A 13,198-nucleotide genomic window follows, 5' to 3' on the forward strand; every position below is an offset into this window, starting at 1 on the left:
AAGCATCTTGCCGCGCTGCACCCGTATAGCAATTCATTGAGCCCGTGCCAGCTTCATTTAGTCTCTGAAGCCTACTCTGTCCCTGTAGATTGCGAGCGCTCCAACTATACAGTAATGGGAATTGTCATGAGGATGCCGGTAATGGGTGGGTCATCCCAGCCAGCACTAGTATACAGGGTTGAGAATATCGGGGTCATTCGTGGAGGAGTTTTAAAGCGGTCCCGCCGTATGTCATAAAGTGGGAGCATGCTATGACGGGCACTGACCTCTCCGGATCCCAGAGCCAGGGTGCTCACGTAATACTGTGCCCCCAGCACTTGAATGCTTTTGCCTGATCAGAATGTGGGTTTGCTTCTGCAGGCGCAGAACCTATCAATTGCACCATGGAAGTGATGGCACGAGATCACGTACCTCCACAGGTAGCATACATGGGTTGTGTCACCACAAGTGCGCTCCGCTACCGATACAGCCAGGTCATGTGGTGTCCGGTGAGCGACAACAGCTTTTGTTTCAAAACCAAGGCTGAGGTTCAAGTGGCACAAGAGCGAATTACTCCCATCCCCGAACCATCGACCATTCACCTCACTGTGAACGACACCTTCACGCATCTCCAGGACTATGTGGAGCATTTTGGGTACTCGATCCCTTTTCTGCCGGAACACCTCACTGAGTTAATAAAGGCCGTCGAGATCTCCCAGAAACATTTTTACACTTTAGAGCAAAAGACAGTAGAACTGGGGGAGGAGATCAAGGGGATTGTCTTGCCACCGTGGTGGGACATTGGTCTGAGTGTAGAGATTCTCCCCTGGATCCGCATCTATTCCCATGTATTAGTTATTATACAATTGTTGCTTGTAGGCTACTTGTTTTACACCAACTGCAGGCGACGGAGCCAGATGCTCCGAGCGCAGTGGCAAGGGGTGTTAGATTGACCCGGAGAGGTGTAATTGATTTATGTTGATGATGGTTTCTCCCTGCTAAAACTTGTAATGTACCAAAACTCTGTAAGCAAGTGTATTGTATATTCTGGTTAGAGTTTCACACTCTGTATTGCGCGATGTGCGCTGTTGTTATTTTTGTAGTGTGTTACCACCTGTCAATGCTGTATGGTGCGATGTGCGCGGTGTTTTTTGTAACGTCTCGTGGAGTGGAACTTGACCATGTGAAGCTGATAAGAAGCCGTTTTCACTGATGTCTTGACTCTGTAGAAGGGAACTGAGACATGCAGTAAGGGGTCCGGTTCTGGGGTTTTTAAACGTAAAATCAGGGGAACAGTTTCATTTGTGGGAGACTTTGGCCTTTGCTCTCTCGTCGAGTGATGCTTTATGGAAAGAAAAAGCATCAAACAGGGGACTGAAGAGATCGCAAAGTTTCTGTTTAAAGAATGGACTCAGTCAAGAATATTCTGTGGATTTTATGGGGTCACCCTGCGCAGATATGTGAAAAAGCTGGTTTTGTTAAAACTCCAGAGACCGCATGGCAGTTAGCTATGACAAAAGAACTGTCCGTCATCCAGAACAGGTTCGCCCACCAGTCACAGCTAAAGGAAGGGGGCCACGAATATTGATAAAAGAGCTGTCGGCCAGGAAGGGGGGGGCCACTGACAAAGCCACTCTAATATGCAAAAGAACATCTCACCTCCATCTCAGAAGGAAAAGCAGAACAATGAACCCACTAGCCTGGCCAGCCAAAGAGGAGCCAGGTCTTTCCCAACACAAAGACTGAGAGAGATGCCCAGATTAAGGGCCATCAGCCCAATACACATGGGTTGGATGGCCCATCACTGACTAAGTACCCGTGCTTAGAAACAAAAGGGTTTTAAAGATTGGCGGGAAAGATAGGGTTAGCAAGACTCCCATAAAGACAGGGTCTTTTCCACTTTGTTTTTCGCTTGGAGCTTGGAGTGAAGCTTGGAGCTTGCAGCTTGCAGCTTGTATCTAGAGAGAGCTCTCTCTTGCTCTCGCTCTCGCTCCACCAAGATCGATGGACCAGAGGAAGGGGCTGCAGTACCGCAGAAGAAGCCACCGAGACTGAAGACCAGGCAGTGACTTCCCGCAGCTGAGCTGAGAAAGGAAATCAGCTGCATGTGGTGGTGAGCATGATCGCGAGTGTCCCAAGCCAGTAACCAGATATCCCAGACAAGCTGGGTAAGGGCTCAGGGTTTTCTCAGAAGTGAAGCTTTTCAGGGCTATACTGCAGGAGGGTAATTTGTTGGCAGGAGTGGAGTTAGACCCACCAGGAATTATTGCATGTTACTAGGTCTCATTTCTGTACTGTATGTATGTTGTTTGTAACCTGGATTTTATTCTCCACAGAGACAGTGATTTTGTTTAGTGGTGCATATTTTAGCCAGTATATGTTAGACCAAATAAATATATGTCGATTTCTCACTAAAGCTTTCCTGTCCATGACTCATTTCATTTACACCCTGAATAATAATTCCTGGGTCGAGAACTTTCGTAAGGCAGGGGCGCTTCGAGCCGTCCGTCTAACAATTAAGCTCGGGTCAAAACTGCTTACACCCTTCATCCCCGGGATCAACTTAGTGAACATTCTCTGAACTGCCTCCACAGCAAATATATCCTTTCGTAAATATGGAAACCAAAACTGTACGCAGTATTCCAGATGTGGCCTCACCAATACCCTGTACAGCTGTAACAAGACTTCCCTGCTTTTATACTCCATCCCCTTTGCTATAAAGGCCAAGATTCTATTGGCCTTCCCGATCACTTGCTGTACCTGCATACTATCCTTTTGTGTTCCATACAGAAGTATCCCCAGGTTCCACTGTACTGCGGCACTTTGCAATCTTTCTCCATTTAAATAATAACTTGCACTTTGATTTTTTTTCTGCCAAAGTGCATGACCTCACACTTTCCAACATTATACTCCATCTGCCAAATTCTTGCCCACTCACTTAGCCTGTCTATGTCATCCTGCAGCCTCTTTATGTCCTCCTCACACATTGCCCTTCCTCCCATCTTTGTATCATTAGCAAACTTGGCTACGTTACACTCAGTCTCCTCTTCCAAGTCGTTAATATATATTGTAAATAGTTGGGGTCCCTGCGGCCAACCAAAGAATGAACCATTTATCCTGACTCTCCGTTCTCTGTTTGTTAGCCAATCCTCTACCCAACCCCGTGAACTTTTACGTTGTGCAGTAACCTTTTATGTGGCACCTTGTCAAATGCCTTCTAAAGTCCAAATACACCACATCCACTGATTCCCCTTTATCCACCCTGTTCGTTACATCCTCAAAGAATTCCAGCAAATTTGTCAAACATGACTGCCCCTTCATAAATCCATGCTGACTTTGCCTGGCCAAATTTTGCTTTTCCAAATGTTCTGCTACTGCTTCTTTAATAATGGACTCCAACATTTTCCCAATCACAGATGTTAGGCTAACAGGTCTATAGTTTCCTGCTTTTTGTCTGCCTCCTTTTTTGGATAGGGATGTTACATTTGCAGTTTTCCAATCTGCTGGGACCTCCCCAGAATCTAGGGAATTGTGGTAAATTACAACCAATGCATCCACAATCCCTGACACTACTTCTCTTAAGACCCTAGGATGCAAGCCATCAGGTCCAGTGGATTTATCTGCCTTTAGTCCGACTGAGCACCGCCTCCTTAGTGATTGTGATTGTGTTCAGTCCCTTCCCCCATAGCCCCTTGACTATCCACTATTGGAATATTGTTAGTGTCCTCCACCTTAAAAACTGATACAAAATACTTGTTTAGAGTTTCTGCCATCTCCATGTTCCCCATTACTAATTCCCCGGTCGCGTCCTCTAAGGGACCAACATTTATTCTAGTCACTCTTTTTCTTTTTATATACCTATAGAAACTCTTACTATCTGTTTTTATATTTTGTGCTAGTTTACTTTCATAGTCTATCTTCCCTTTCTTAATCATTTTTTTAGTCATTTTTTGCTGGCTTTTAAAAGCTTCCCAATCTTCTGTCCTCCCACTAGTTTTGGCCACTTTGTATGCCCTTGTTTTTAATTGGATACCGTCCTTTATTTCTTTAGTTAGCCACGGGTGGCTTTCTTTTCTCTTGCACCCTTTCCTCCTTACTGGAATATATTTTTCTTGAGAGTTCTGAAATATCTCCTTAAAAGTACACCATTGTTCATCAACCGTCCTACACTTTAATCTATTTTCCCAGTCCACTTTAGCCAACTCTGCCCTCATACCGTCATAGTCTCCTTTATTTAAGCTTAGTGCACTGATTAGAGATCCAACTTTCTCACCCTCCATCTGAATTTGAAACTCAATCATGCTATGATCACTCATTCCCAGGGTAAGGGTGGCAGATTTCCTTCCCTGAAGGACATTAGTGAACGAGATGGGTTTTGTACGACAATCTGGTAGTTTCACGATCATTGAAACAAGATGTTGAATGCACATTTATTTAATTCACTGAATTAAAACTTAAAATGCCACTGTGGGATTTGGACTCATGTCTCCAGATCATTAGTACAGGTCTCAGGATTGCTAACCCAACAACACCACCATGCTACTGTTCCCATGAATAAATAGGACTTGCTGCCACAGTATTTATGTGGCTGGTCCAGTTACGTTTCTGCTCAATGGTGACCCCCAGGATGTTGATGGTGGGGGATTCGGCAATGATAATGCCATTGAATGTTGAGGGGCGGTGGTTAGACTCTCGCTTGTTGGAGATAGTCATTGCCGGGCACTTGGGTGGCACGAATGTTACTTGCCGCTTATCAGCCCAAGCCTGAATGTTGTACTTAATGCATGCTTCTTTCCGTACCCTCAATTGTTCACTTGTGGCACTTACTGTCAGGTCTGTTGACTGCTCAGAGAAACGTTTCACAACCGTTTGAAGAGTGACTACATCTCATTACCCTTTCACCAGATGTCAGTATCGTGTCAAAGAGGAATGCACAATGTGTAATCGGCTTTTATGACTTTCCATTACAGGAAATTGCAGACTGTGACTGGATGAGAGGATCAGCAGTAATAAAGCAATCCGGACATGAAGCAAAGTTTGGGATAACCAGTCAGTTAACACCCGCCTCCCTCACAATCATTTACAGGTTGGGTTCCTTCCAAAGGGTTATCAGAAGCAAGCGGCTGAGGCTGGGAGAGTTTCGGGACAGTGATTGGGACTATCCTTTCTTTATTTACCAATCTTTGGAGAGAACCTTCAGCGTCCGGGAGACAATGGGCACAAGTCTCCCCCTGCCTGGGCCTGGGATCTTGCTGTGCCTCCTGTTAGCTGCTCTTTCGTTGATGGATGCCACTGAGCAGGTGTGCTCTGTGAATAATGGTAAACAGCATTTTCATATAACACGACAGAAATACAAGTGTGTTGTTTGTTAGTTATTTATAGTAAAAGGTTGTTTCTCTCTTCCTTTAGCGTGCTGTGTTCCAAAAAGACGTATGCAGGTGGATGAGAACACACCAGCAGGAACTGTCATCAGTTCGATAATCATCAATACGCCCCCTGTTGTAGTAAAGAACCAGGAAACAGTACCGATTACTGTAAAAGAAAATACTCTGCAGCTAACAAAAGCGATTGATTTTGAAGTAATTATGTGACAATAAAAAGTCTTTACATCAGTGGTAGCCATTCCTGCTCAAGTCAGATCCACAGTCCAGACATTCCCGGGGAGACAGGGGGTCCAGACAGTCCCGGGGAGACAGGGGGTCCAGACAGTCCCGGGGAGACAGGGGGTCCAGACAGTCCCGGGGAGACAGGGGGTCCAGACAGTCCCGGGGAGACAGGAGCCCCAGACATTCCCGGGGAGACAGGAGCCCCAGTCAGTCCCGGGGAGACAGGAGCCTCAGACAGTCCCAGGGAGGCAAGAGATCCAGACATTCCCGGGGAGACAGGGGGTCCAGACAGTCCCGGGGAATGAAATCTGGGTTTACATCCAGCAGGGTAGCTACCCACTCCTGGAGTCACTGAGTGCCTCTGGGGTCTGGTTGCACAGGCACTGACAGACTCTCCTGAAGGTGTGGTGAAGGTGCTCCCACAGTGCTGCTAGGGAGGAAGTTCCAGGTTGTGATCCAGCGATGATGATGTGGCAAGTATCAATGATCCAGAGGTGATGGTCAGCTGAATGACTTGGAAATATATCGGCCCTTCATCGACGCTGGATCACAACCTGGAATTCCCTCCCTAGCAGCACTGTGGGAGCACCTTCACCACACGGACTGCAACGGTTCAAGAAGGCGGCTCACCACCACCTTCTCAAGGGGCAATTGGGGATGGGCAATAAATGCCGGCCTTGCCTGCGACGTCCACATTCCGAGAATGATTTTTATTTAATTGCCTTCTGAACAGAGTTAATTTATTCAAATTAGGGCCATGCTCCTCTTGCAGAACCCGTTTCCGATTCCCGATCGAGTCAGCGCACACTCACTCAGCACGGCGGGGCTAATCGACAGGAAATCCCCCTCGCTTCACGCAATGTGTAGCCGGGAGGAGCAGGATCGATCCCCCAGACCCAACATTAAACCTGGCTCACTCCCCGCCACCCCGGCCCGAGGACCAATCGCCGTGACGCCAGCAGAGAGTCAGACGTCAATCCCAGTACATCGGCAGCTCTGGGCAGTTGGCTGTCTCCATGGAAACGAGGCCCGAGGCCCATATCAGGGGCACCTCGGACCTCACTGTTCAGGGATAGGGAACGTGCCCCAGCCCGCCCCCCCCCCCCACCTCCCCACATGCCTCCCCCCGCTCTCCCCCCTCCCTGGCCTCCCCCACCCTCCCCCCTGCCTCCCCCCACCCTCCACACCCCTGCGTTCCTCCTGCACTGCCCCTTACCCTCCCACCCCCTCCCCGCGCCCCTCCCACCCACCCCCCTGGCCTCCCCCTCCCCATGTCCTTGCCACATTCCACATGCCCCTCCCCCCCCGGGCACAGAATCACCACACAAGTGGGACAAGGTCCATTGGGAAGAATCTGCTCACTCAGGCCGCGCTGAGGTAAAGGTTTTCCGAGCGTGTGTTCGTGATGATATTGTGACCGCTCTCTGCATGAAAACATTTATCTCAGTCACTTTGTGTGTTAGCAGCGATGTGTATGATGGAATTCTATATAACGATAAGGCTGATACAATGCCACTGTTGATAGTCTGATTGCTGTCTTGTACTTTAACAGAACCTCACGACTCCAGTAATAATCTTCCATTTAAGCTGTGGCAATCCGCCGGTAAGTTAAACTCTTTCGTTAGTTATCGATGATCTGATTGAATCCTGTGGAAAATGAAGACATCCTACAGTCACTAAAGCAATTTGACAGCACGCAATATTAAATGCTTAACGAATCATAGAATCTCACAGCACAGGAAGAGGCCATTTGGCCCATCGAGCCTGTGCCGGCTCTGTGAAAGAGTGATCCAATCAGTCCCACTCCCCCTGCTCTTTCCCCACAGCCCTGCACATTTTCCTTTTCAAGTATTTATCAAATTCCCTTTTGAAAGTTACTATTGAATCTGCTCCCACCGCCCTTTCAGGCAGCGCGTTCCAGATCACAACAACTCGCTGCATAAAGAAATGTTCCCTTGTGTCACCTCTGGTTCTTTTGCCAATCACCTTCGATCTGTGTCCTCTGGTTACCGCCCCTCCCGTCACTGGAAACAGTTTCTCTCTATCTACTCTATCAAAACTTCTCATGATTTTGAACACCTCTATCAAATCTCCACTTAACCATCACTGCTCCAAGGAGAACAACCCCAGCTTCTCCAATCTATCCACGTAACTGAATTCCCTCACCCCTGGTACCATTCTAGTAAATCTCCTCTGCATATTGTTTAATAAAAAAAATAAAAACACAGACCTTAAATGGACAGTTGGATTGAAGACCCTCATCTCTGGAACCAGTCTTGTAAATCTTCTCTGCACCCTCTCTAAGGCCTTCACATCCTTCCTAAAGTGTGGTGCCCAGAATTGGACACAATACTCCAGCTGAACCCGAACCAGTGTTTTATACAGGTTCATCATAACTTCCTTGCTTTTGTACTCTATGCCTCTATTTATGAAGCACAGGATCCCGTAAGCTCTTTTATCAGTTTCTCAACCTGCCCTGCCACCTTCAATGATTGGTGCACACATACCCCCAGGTCTCTCTCTTCCTGCACCCAGTTTAAAATTGTACCATAACAATATATAATACAGCGGACCATTGGGTAAAATAAAGGAAGGAAAGACTGGGGGAGATCAAAAATAAGGCTAAACAGCAGCAGGGACTGGCTGGGCCAAATTGTCTGCCTGCTGTAATTGTGGAAAACCTTGATTGAAGCTGATTAACCCACTAACCTGCCCCTCGGACGCAATGACCACGTGTGACAATCTTTCACATTGGCCAGTTAAAGCCCAGTAATATTGACAAGAAACACACGTGATAGAGAACTTCAGCTTGATTGAGGCAATTTCACAATAACTTCTCACCGACAGGCAGAACGAGCCCTGGAGCTGCTGATCATGAATATCAATGACAATCCTCCCAAGTTTCCGGAGAATGTCCTGAATTTTAATATTAGTGAGGTAAGATTGCGTTCACTTCATTCTCCAGTCACTGTGATGTAATATTTGCACATGGGCAAAGGGGACAGTGAAACGCCCAATATGGCGGGTAGTGCGCGCTCCTTCGTCGCCCGCCATATTGGGAAAGGACTCCCACGTCTGTGCCACAGGGCACCGGGGGAAGGGCCCGGTCCCACAGGGCACCGGGGGAAGGGCCCAGTCTCACAGGGCACTGGGGTAGGGCCCAATCCCACTGGGCAAGGCCCCGGGGGAAGGGCCCAGTCTCACAGGGCACCGGGGGAAGGGCCCAGTCCCACAGAGCAAGGCCCCGGGGGAAGGGCCCAGTCCCACAGGGCAAGGCCCCGGGGGAAGGGTCCAGGCCCACAGGGCAAGGCACTAGGGGAAGGGCCCAGTCCCACAGGGCATGGCCCCGGGGGAAGGGCCCAGTCCCACAGGGCACCGGGGGAAGGGCCCAGTCCCACAGGGCCCCGGGGGAAGGGTCCAGGCCCACAGGGCACCGGGGGAAGGGCCCAGTCCCACAGGGCCCCGGGGGAAGGGTCCAGGCCCACAGGGCCCCGGGGGAAGGGTCCAGTCCCACAGGGCACCGGGGGAAGGGCCCAGTCCCACAGGGCCCCGGGGGAAGGGTCCAGGCCCACAGGGCACCGGGGGAAGGGCCCAGTCCCATAGTAGGGGCTTTAACATTCAGAAGAGTTGAGATGAATCAGGAAGCACTGATTCCAAACCTGAGTTTTAAAAGTCTGGCTTTTGAGGGATAAAATGCTGTGTGAAGAGTTGTGATCTGTAGTGTTCAGGTTTATTATTCAATTAAGGCTGTGTTTGGATTACAGCACAATGAGTGTGAGGCGGGGAAGTGTGTGGAAGGGTCTGAGAATGATCAATTGTTATTGGGTAAATGGTCCAAAGGTATACAGAGAAATGGGGGTTGAAATACAGATCAACCATGGTCTAATTGTGTGGTGTAACAGGCTCGAGGGGCTGAATGGCCTCCTCCTGTTCCTGTGTTCCATAGTGCATTTAGAATTTAGGATGAACAAGACAGAATAATTGATGCACAATTAACATCATCGTTATAGAGTTATCAGTTTGCTATTGGTGCACCAGTTTTGACACTTTGTTCTCTGCTTCCTGAAGCTCTTCCCTGTGGATAAACCCTTCAAAACAGTAAAAGCGTTCGACCCAGATGGCGACCTGATCTTCTACTCTTTGGATCCAGGCACAGTAAGTGCGCCGATCCCACGTGGACCATGTCCCACTGCAGCTTTGCATCAGCACCGCCCACACTGACTGCAACTAACACTGTGCTTTCCACAGAATGGATTCGCGTACTTCCGTCTCCGGACACCCAACACGCCCGAGATTATTCTCAGCAAAATGATCCCTTATGAGGAGACAAAGACTCTTCAGCTGAAATTACACGCCAAGGTGACAGCGCAGTCCATTCCCGCACTTATATTCTGCTGGATCTGTCAGATTCTCAAAGATTGGAATTTGTATCTTGTGCGGTGTCGGCCGTGGCTCGGTGGGCAGCGCTCTTGGAGTCAGAAGGTCGTGGGTTCACGTCCCACTCCAGAGACTCGAGCACATATAATCCAGGCTGACACTCCCGGTGCAGTACTGAGGGAGCCCCTCACTGTCGGAGGGGCAGTACTGAGGGAGTGCAGCACTGTCGGAGGGACAGTCCTGACGGAGCGCTGTACTTTCGGATGGGCAGTACTGAGGGAGCACCATACTGTCGGAGGAGCAGTACTGTGGGAGTGCCGCACTTCAGTGGGGATATACTAAGGAAACATAAAAACAGATAGTAAAAGCTTTTACAGATATATAAAACGGAAAAGAGTGACTAAAGTAAATGTTGGTCCCTTAGAAGATGAAAAGGGGGATTTAATAATGGGAAATGTGGAAATGGCTGAGACCTTAAACAATTATTTTGCTTCCGTCTTCACAGTGGAAGACACAAAAACTATGCCAAAAATTGCTGGTCATAGGAATGTGTGAAGGGAGGACCTTGAGATGATCACTATCACTAGGGGGGTAGTACTGGACAGACTAATGGGACTGAAGGTAGACAAGTCCCCTGATCTTGATGAAATGCATCCCAGGGTATTAAAAGAGATGGCGGAAGTTATAGCAGATGCATTTGTTATAATCTACCAAAATTCTCTGGACTCTGGGGAGGTACCAGCGGATTGGGGAGCAGCTAATGTAACGCCTCTGTTTAAAAAAGGGGGCAGGCAAAAGGCAGGTAACTATAGGCCGGTTAGTTTAACATCTGTAGTGGGGAAAATGCTTGAAACTATCATTAAGGAAGAAATAGCGGGACATCTGGATAGGAATAGTGCAATCAAGCAGACGCAGCATGAATTCATGAAAGGGAAATCATGTTTAACTAACTTACTGGAATTCTTTGAGGATATAACGAGCATGGTGGATAGAGGTGTACCGATGGATGTGGTGTATTTAGATTTCCAAAAGGCATTCGATAAGATGCCACACAAAAGGTTACTGCAGAAGATAAAGGTACGCGGAGTCAGAGGAAATGTATTAGCATGGATAGAGAATTGGTTGGCAAACAGAAAGCAGAGAGTCGGGATAAATGGGTCCTTTTCCGGTTGGAAATCAGTGGTTAGTGGTGTGCCACAGGGATCAGTGCTGGGACCACAACTGTTTACAATATACATAGATGACCTAGAGGAGGGGACAGAGTGTAGTGCAACAAAATTTGCAGATGACACTAAGATTAGTGGGAAAGCGGGTTGTGTAGAGGACTCAGAGAGACTGCAAGGAGATTTGGATAGGTTAAGCGAATGGGCTAAGGCTTGGCAGATGGAATTCAATGTCGGAAAGTGTGAGGTCATCCACCTTGGGAAAAAAAACACAGTAAAAGGGAATATTATTTGAATGGGGAGAAATTACAACATGCTGTGGTGCAGAGGGACCTGGGGGTCCTGGTGCATGAATCCCAAAAGGTTAGTTTGCAGGTGCAGCAGGTAATCAGGAAGGCAAATGGAATGTTGGCCTTCATTGCGAAAGGGATGGAGTACAAAAGCAGGGAGGTGTTGCTGCAACTGTATAAGGTATTGGTAAGGCCGCACCTGGAGTACTGCGTGCAGTTTTGGTCACCTTACTTAAGGAAGGATATACTAGCTTTGGAAGGGGTACAGAGACGATTCACTAGGCTGATTCGAGAAATGAGGGGGTTACCTTATGATGATAGATTGAGTAGACTGGGTCTTTACTCCTTGGAGTTCAGAAGGATGAGGGGTGATCTTATAGAAACATTTAAAATCATGAAAGGGATAGACAAGATAGAGGCAGAGAGGTTGTTTCCATTGGTGGGGGAGACTAGAACTAGGGGGCACAGCCTCAAAATACGGAGGAGCCAATTTAAAACCGAGTTGAGAAAGAATTTCTTCTCCCAGAGGGTTGTGAATCTGTGGAATTCTCTGCCCAAGGAAGCAGTTGAGGCTGGCTCATTGAATGTTTTCAAGTCAAAGATAGATAGATTTTTAAGCAATAAGGGAATTAAGGGTTACGAGGAGCGGGCGGGTAAGTGGAGCTGAGTCCACGACCAGATCAGCCATGATCTTATTGAATGGCGGAGCAGGCTCAAGGGGCTAGATGGCCTACTCCTGTTCCTAATTCTTATGTTCTTATGTTCTTATGAGGGAGCACCGCACTGTCGGAAGTGCCGTGTTTCCTACATTACAACAGTGACTACACTTCAAAAGTATTTAATTGGCTGTAAAGTACTTTGGGTTGTGAAAGGCGCTATATAGCTGCAAATTTTCTCTTTCTTCCATCTGTTATAGGAAAAGGCAAATGACATTAACCCGATCGATACCGTGACCATCAATATCCATGTCCTGGATGAAGATAACAAGCCTCCGGTGTTTGAACCATGCGTAGTCGCTGCCAGCTCCGCAGCAAGAATCTGCGTCAATGCAGCTTACACGGGACGTATCACCCGCTACAAAATGGAGGTAACGCCCTGTCTCTCCGGTTCTCTGGGCCCAAGTTTCCACGTGATTCGCGCCTGATTTTTAGGAGCAACTGGTGGAGAATGGACTATTTTAAAGAAATCGCAATTCTGCACATTTTTTTTTCTGCAGTTCTCGTCAGGTAGAACAGTTCTAGTTTAGAACAGAATTTTTTCTTCAAAAGGGGGCGTGTCCGGCCACTGACGCCTGATTTGAAAGTTTCCACAGTGAAAACGTACTCCAAACTAAAGTAGAATGGAGCCAGTGAAGATTTTTGTAGAACTGAAAAAACCTGTTCTACACATTAAAAAATCAGGCGCAGGTTACAAATTAGGCGTCCAGAACGAGGTGGGGGGGAGGGGGGGGAAAGGGAACTCATTAAATTCGACAATAAATCCTTATTTATACTTCTACAAATATTATACAAATAAATCCAACCTGAATAAACATTTATAAGCCAAGAAATGATTAAATAAACCATCTTCCTACCTGTGTGAAAGTGCTTCAGCCAGGGAGAATTCTGCAGCCGTTCGTGCCGCTGAGCGGGAGGGGAGAGAGAGAGAGAGAGAGAGGGAGGGAGAGAGAGGGGGGGGAAGGGAGGGAGAGAGAGGGGGGGGAAGGGAGGGAGAGAGAGGGGGGGAGGGAGGGATAGAGAGAGGGGGGGGAAGGGAGGGAGAGAGAGGGGGGGAGGGAGGGATA

At 48.0% G+C, this 13,198-nt stretch overlaps 1 protein-coding gene across 1 annotated transcript in view; it reads left to right on the forward strand.

Moving 5' to 3' along the window:
* Window positions 1-383: 383 nt before the first annotated feature.
* Window positions 384-13,198, forward strand: part of LOC139279628 (cadherin-related family member 5-like) — a 184,900-nt gene continuing 172,085 nt past the window's right edge. The window contains exons 1-8 of the mRNA XM_070898739.1: window positions 384-827; window positions 4,950-5,298; window positions 5,389-5,558; window positions 7,138-7,188; window positions 8,433-8,522; window positions 9,654-9,740; window positions 9,834-9,944; window positions 12,332-12,502. Coding sequence (XP_070754840.1) covers window positions 384-827; window positions 4,950-5,298; window positions 5,389-5,558; window positions 7,138-7,188; window positions 8,433-8,522; window positions 9,654-9,740; window positions 9,834-9,944; window positions 12,332-12,502 — 1,473 coding nt within the window. The remainder of the gene's footprint in view (window positions 828-4,949; window positions 5,299-5,388; window positions 5,559-7,137; window positions 7,189-8,432; window positions 8,523-9,653; window positions 9,741-9,833; window positions 9,945-12,331; window positions 12,503-13,198) is intronic.

Source organism: Pristiophorus japonicus, chromosome 14, assembly GCF_044704955.1.
Source record: "Pristiophorus japonicus isolate sPriJap1 chromosome 14, sPriJap1.hap1, whole genome shotgun sequence".
Taxonomy (NCBI): domain Eukaryota; kingdom Metazoa; phylum Chordata; class Chondrichthyes; family Pristiophoridae; genus Pristiophorus; species Pristiophorus japonicus.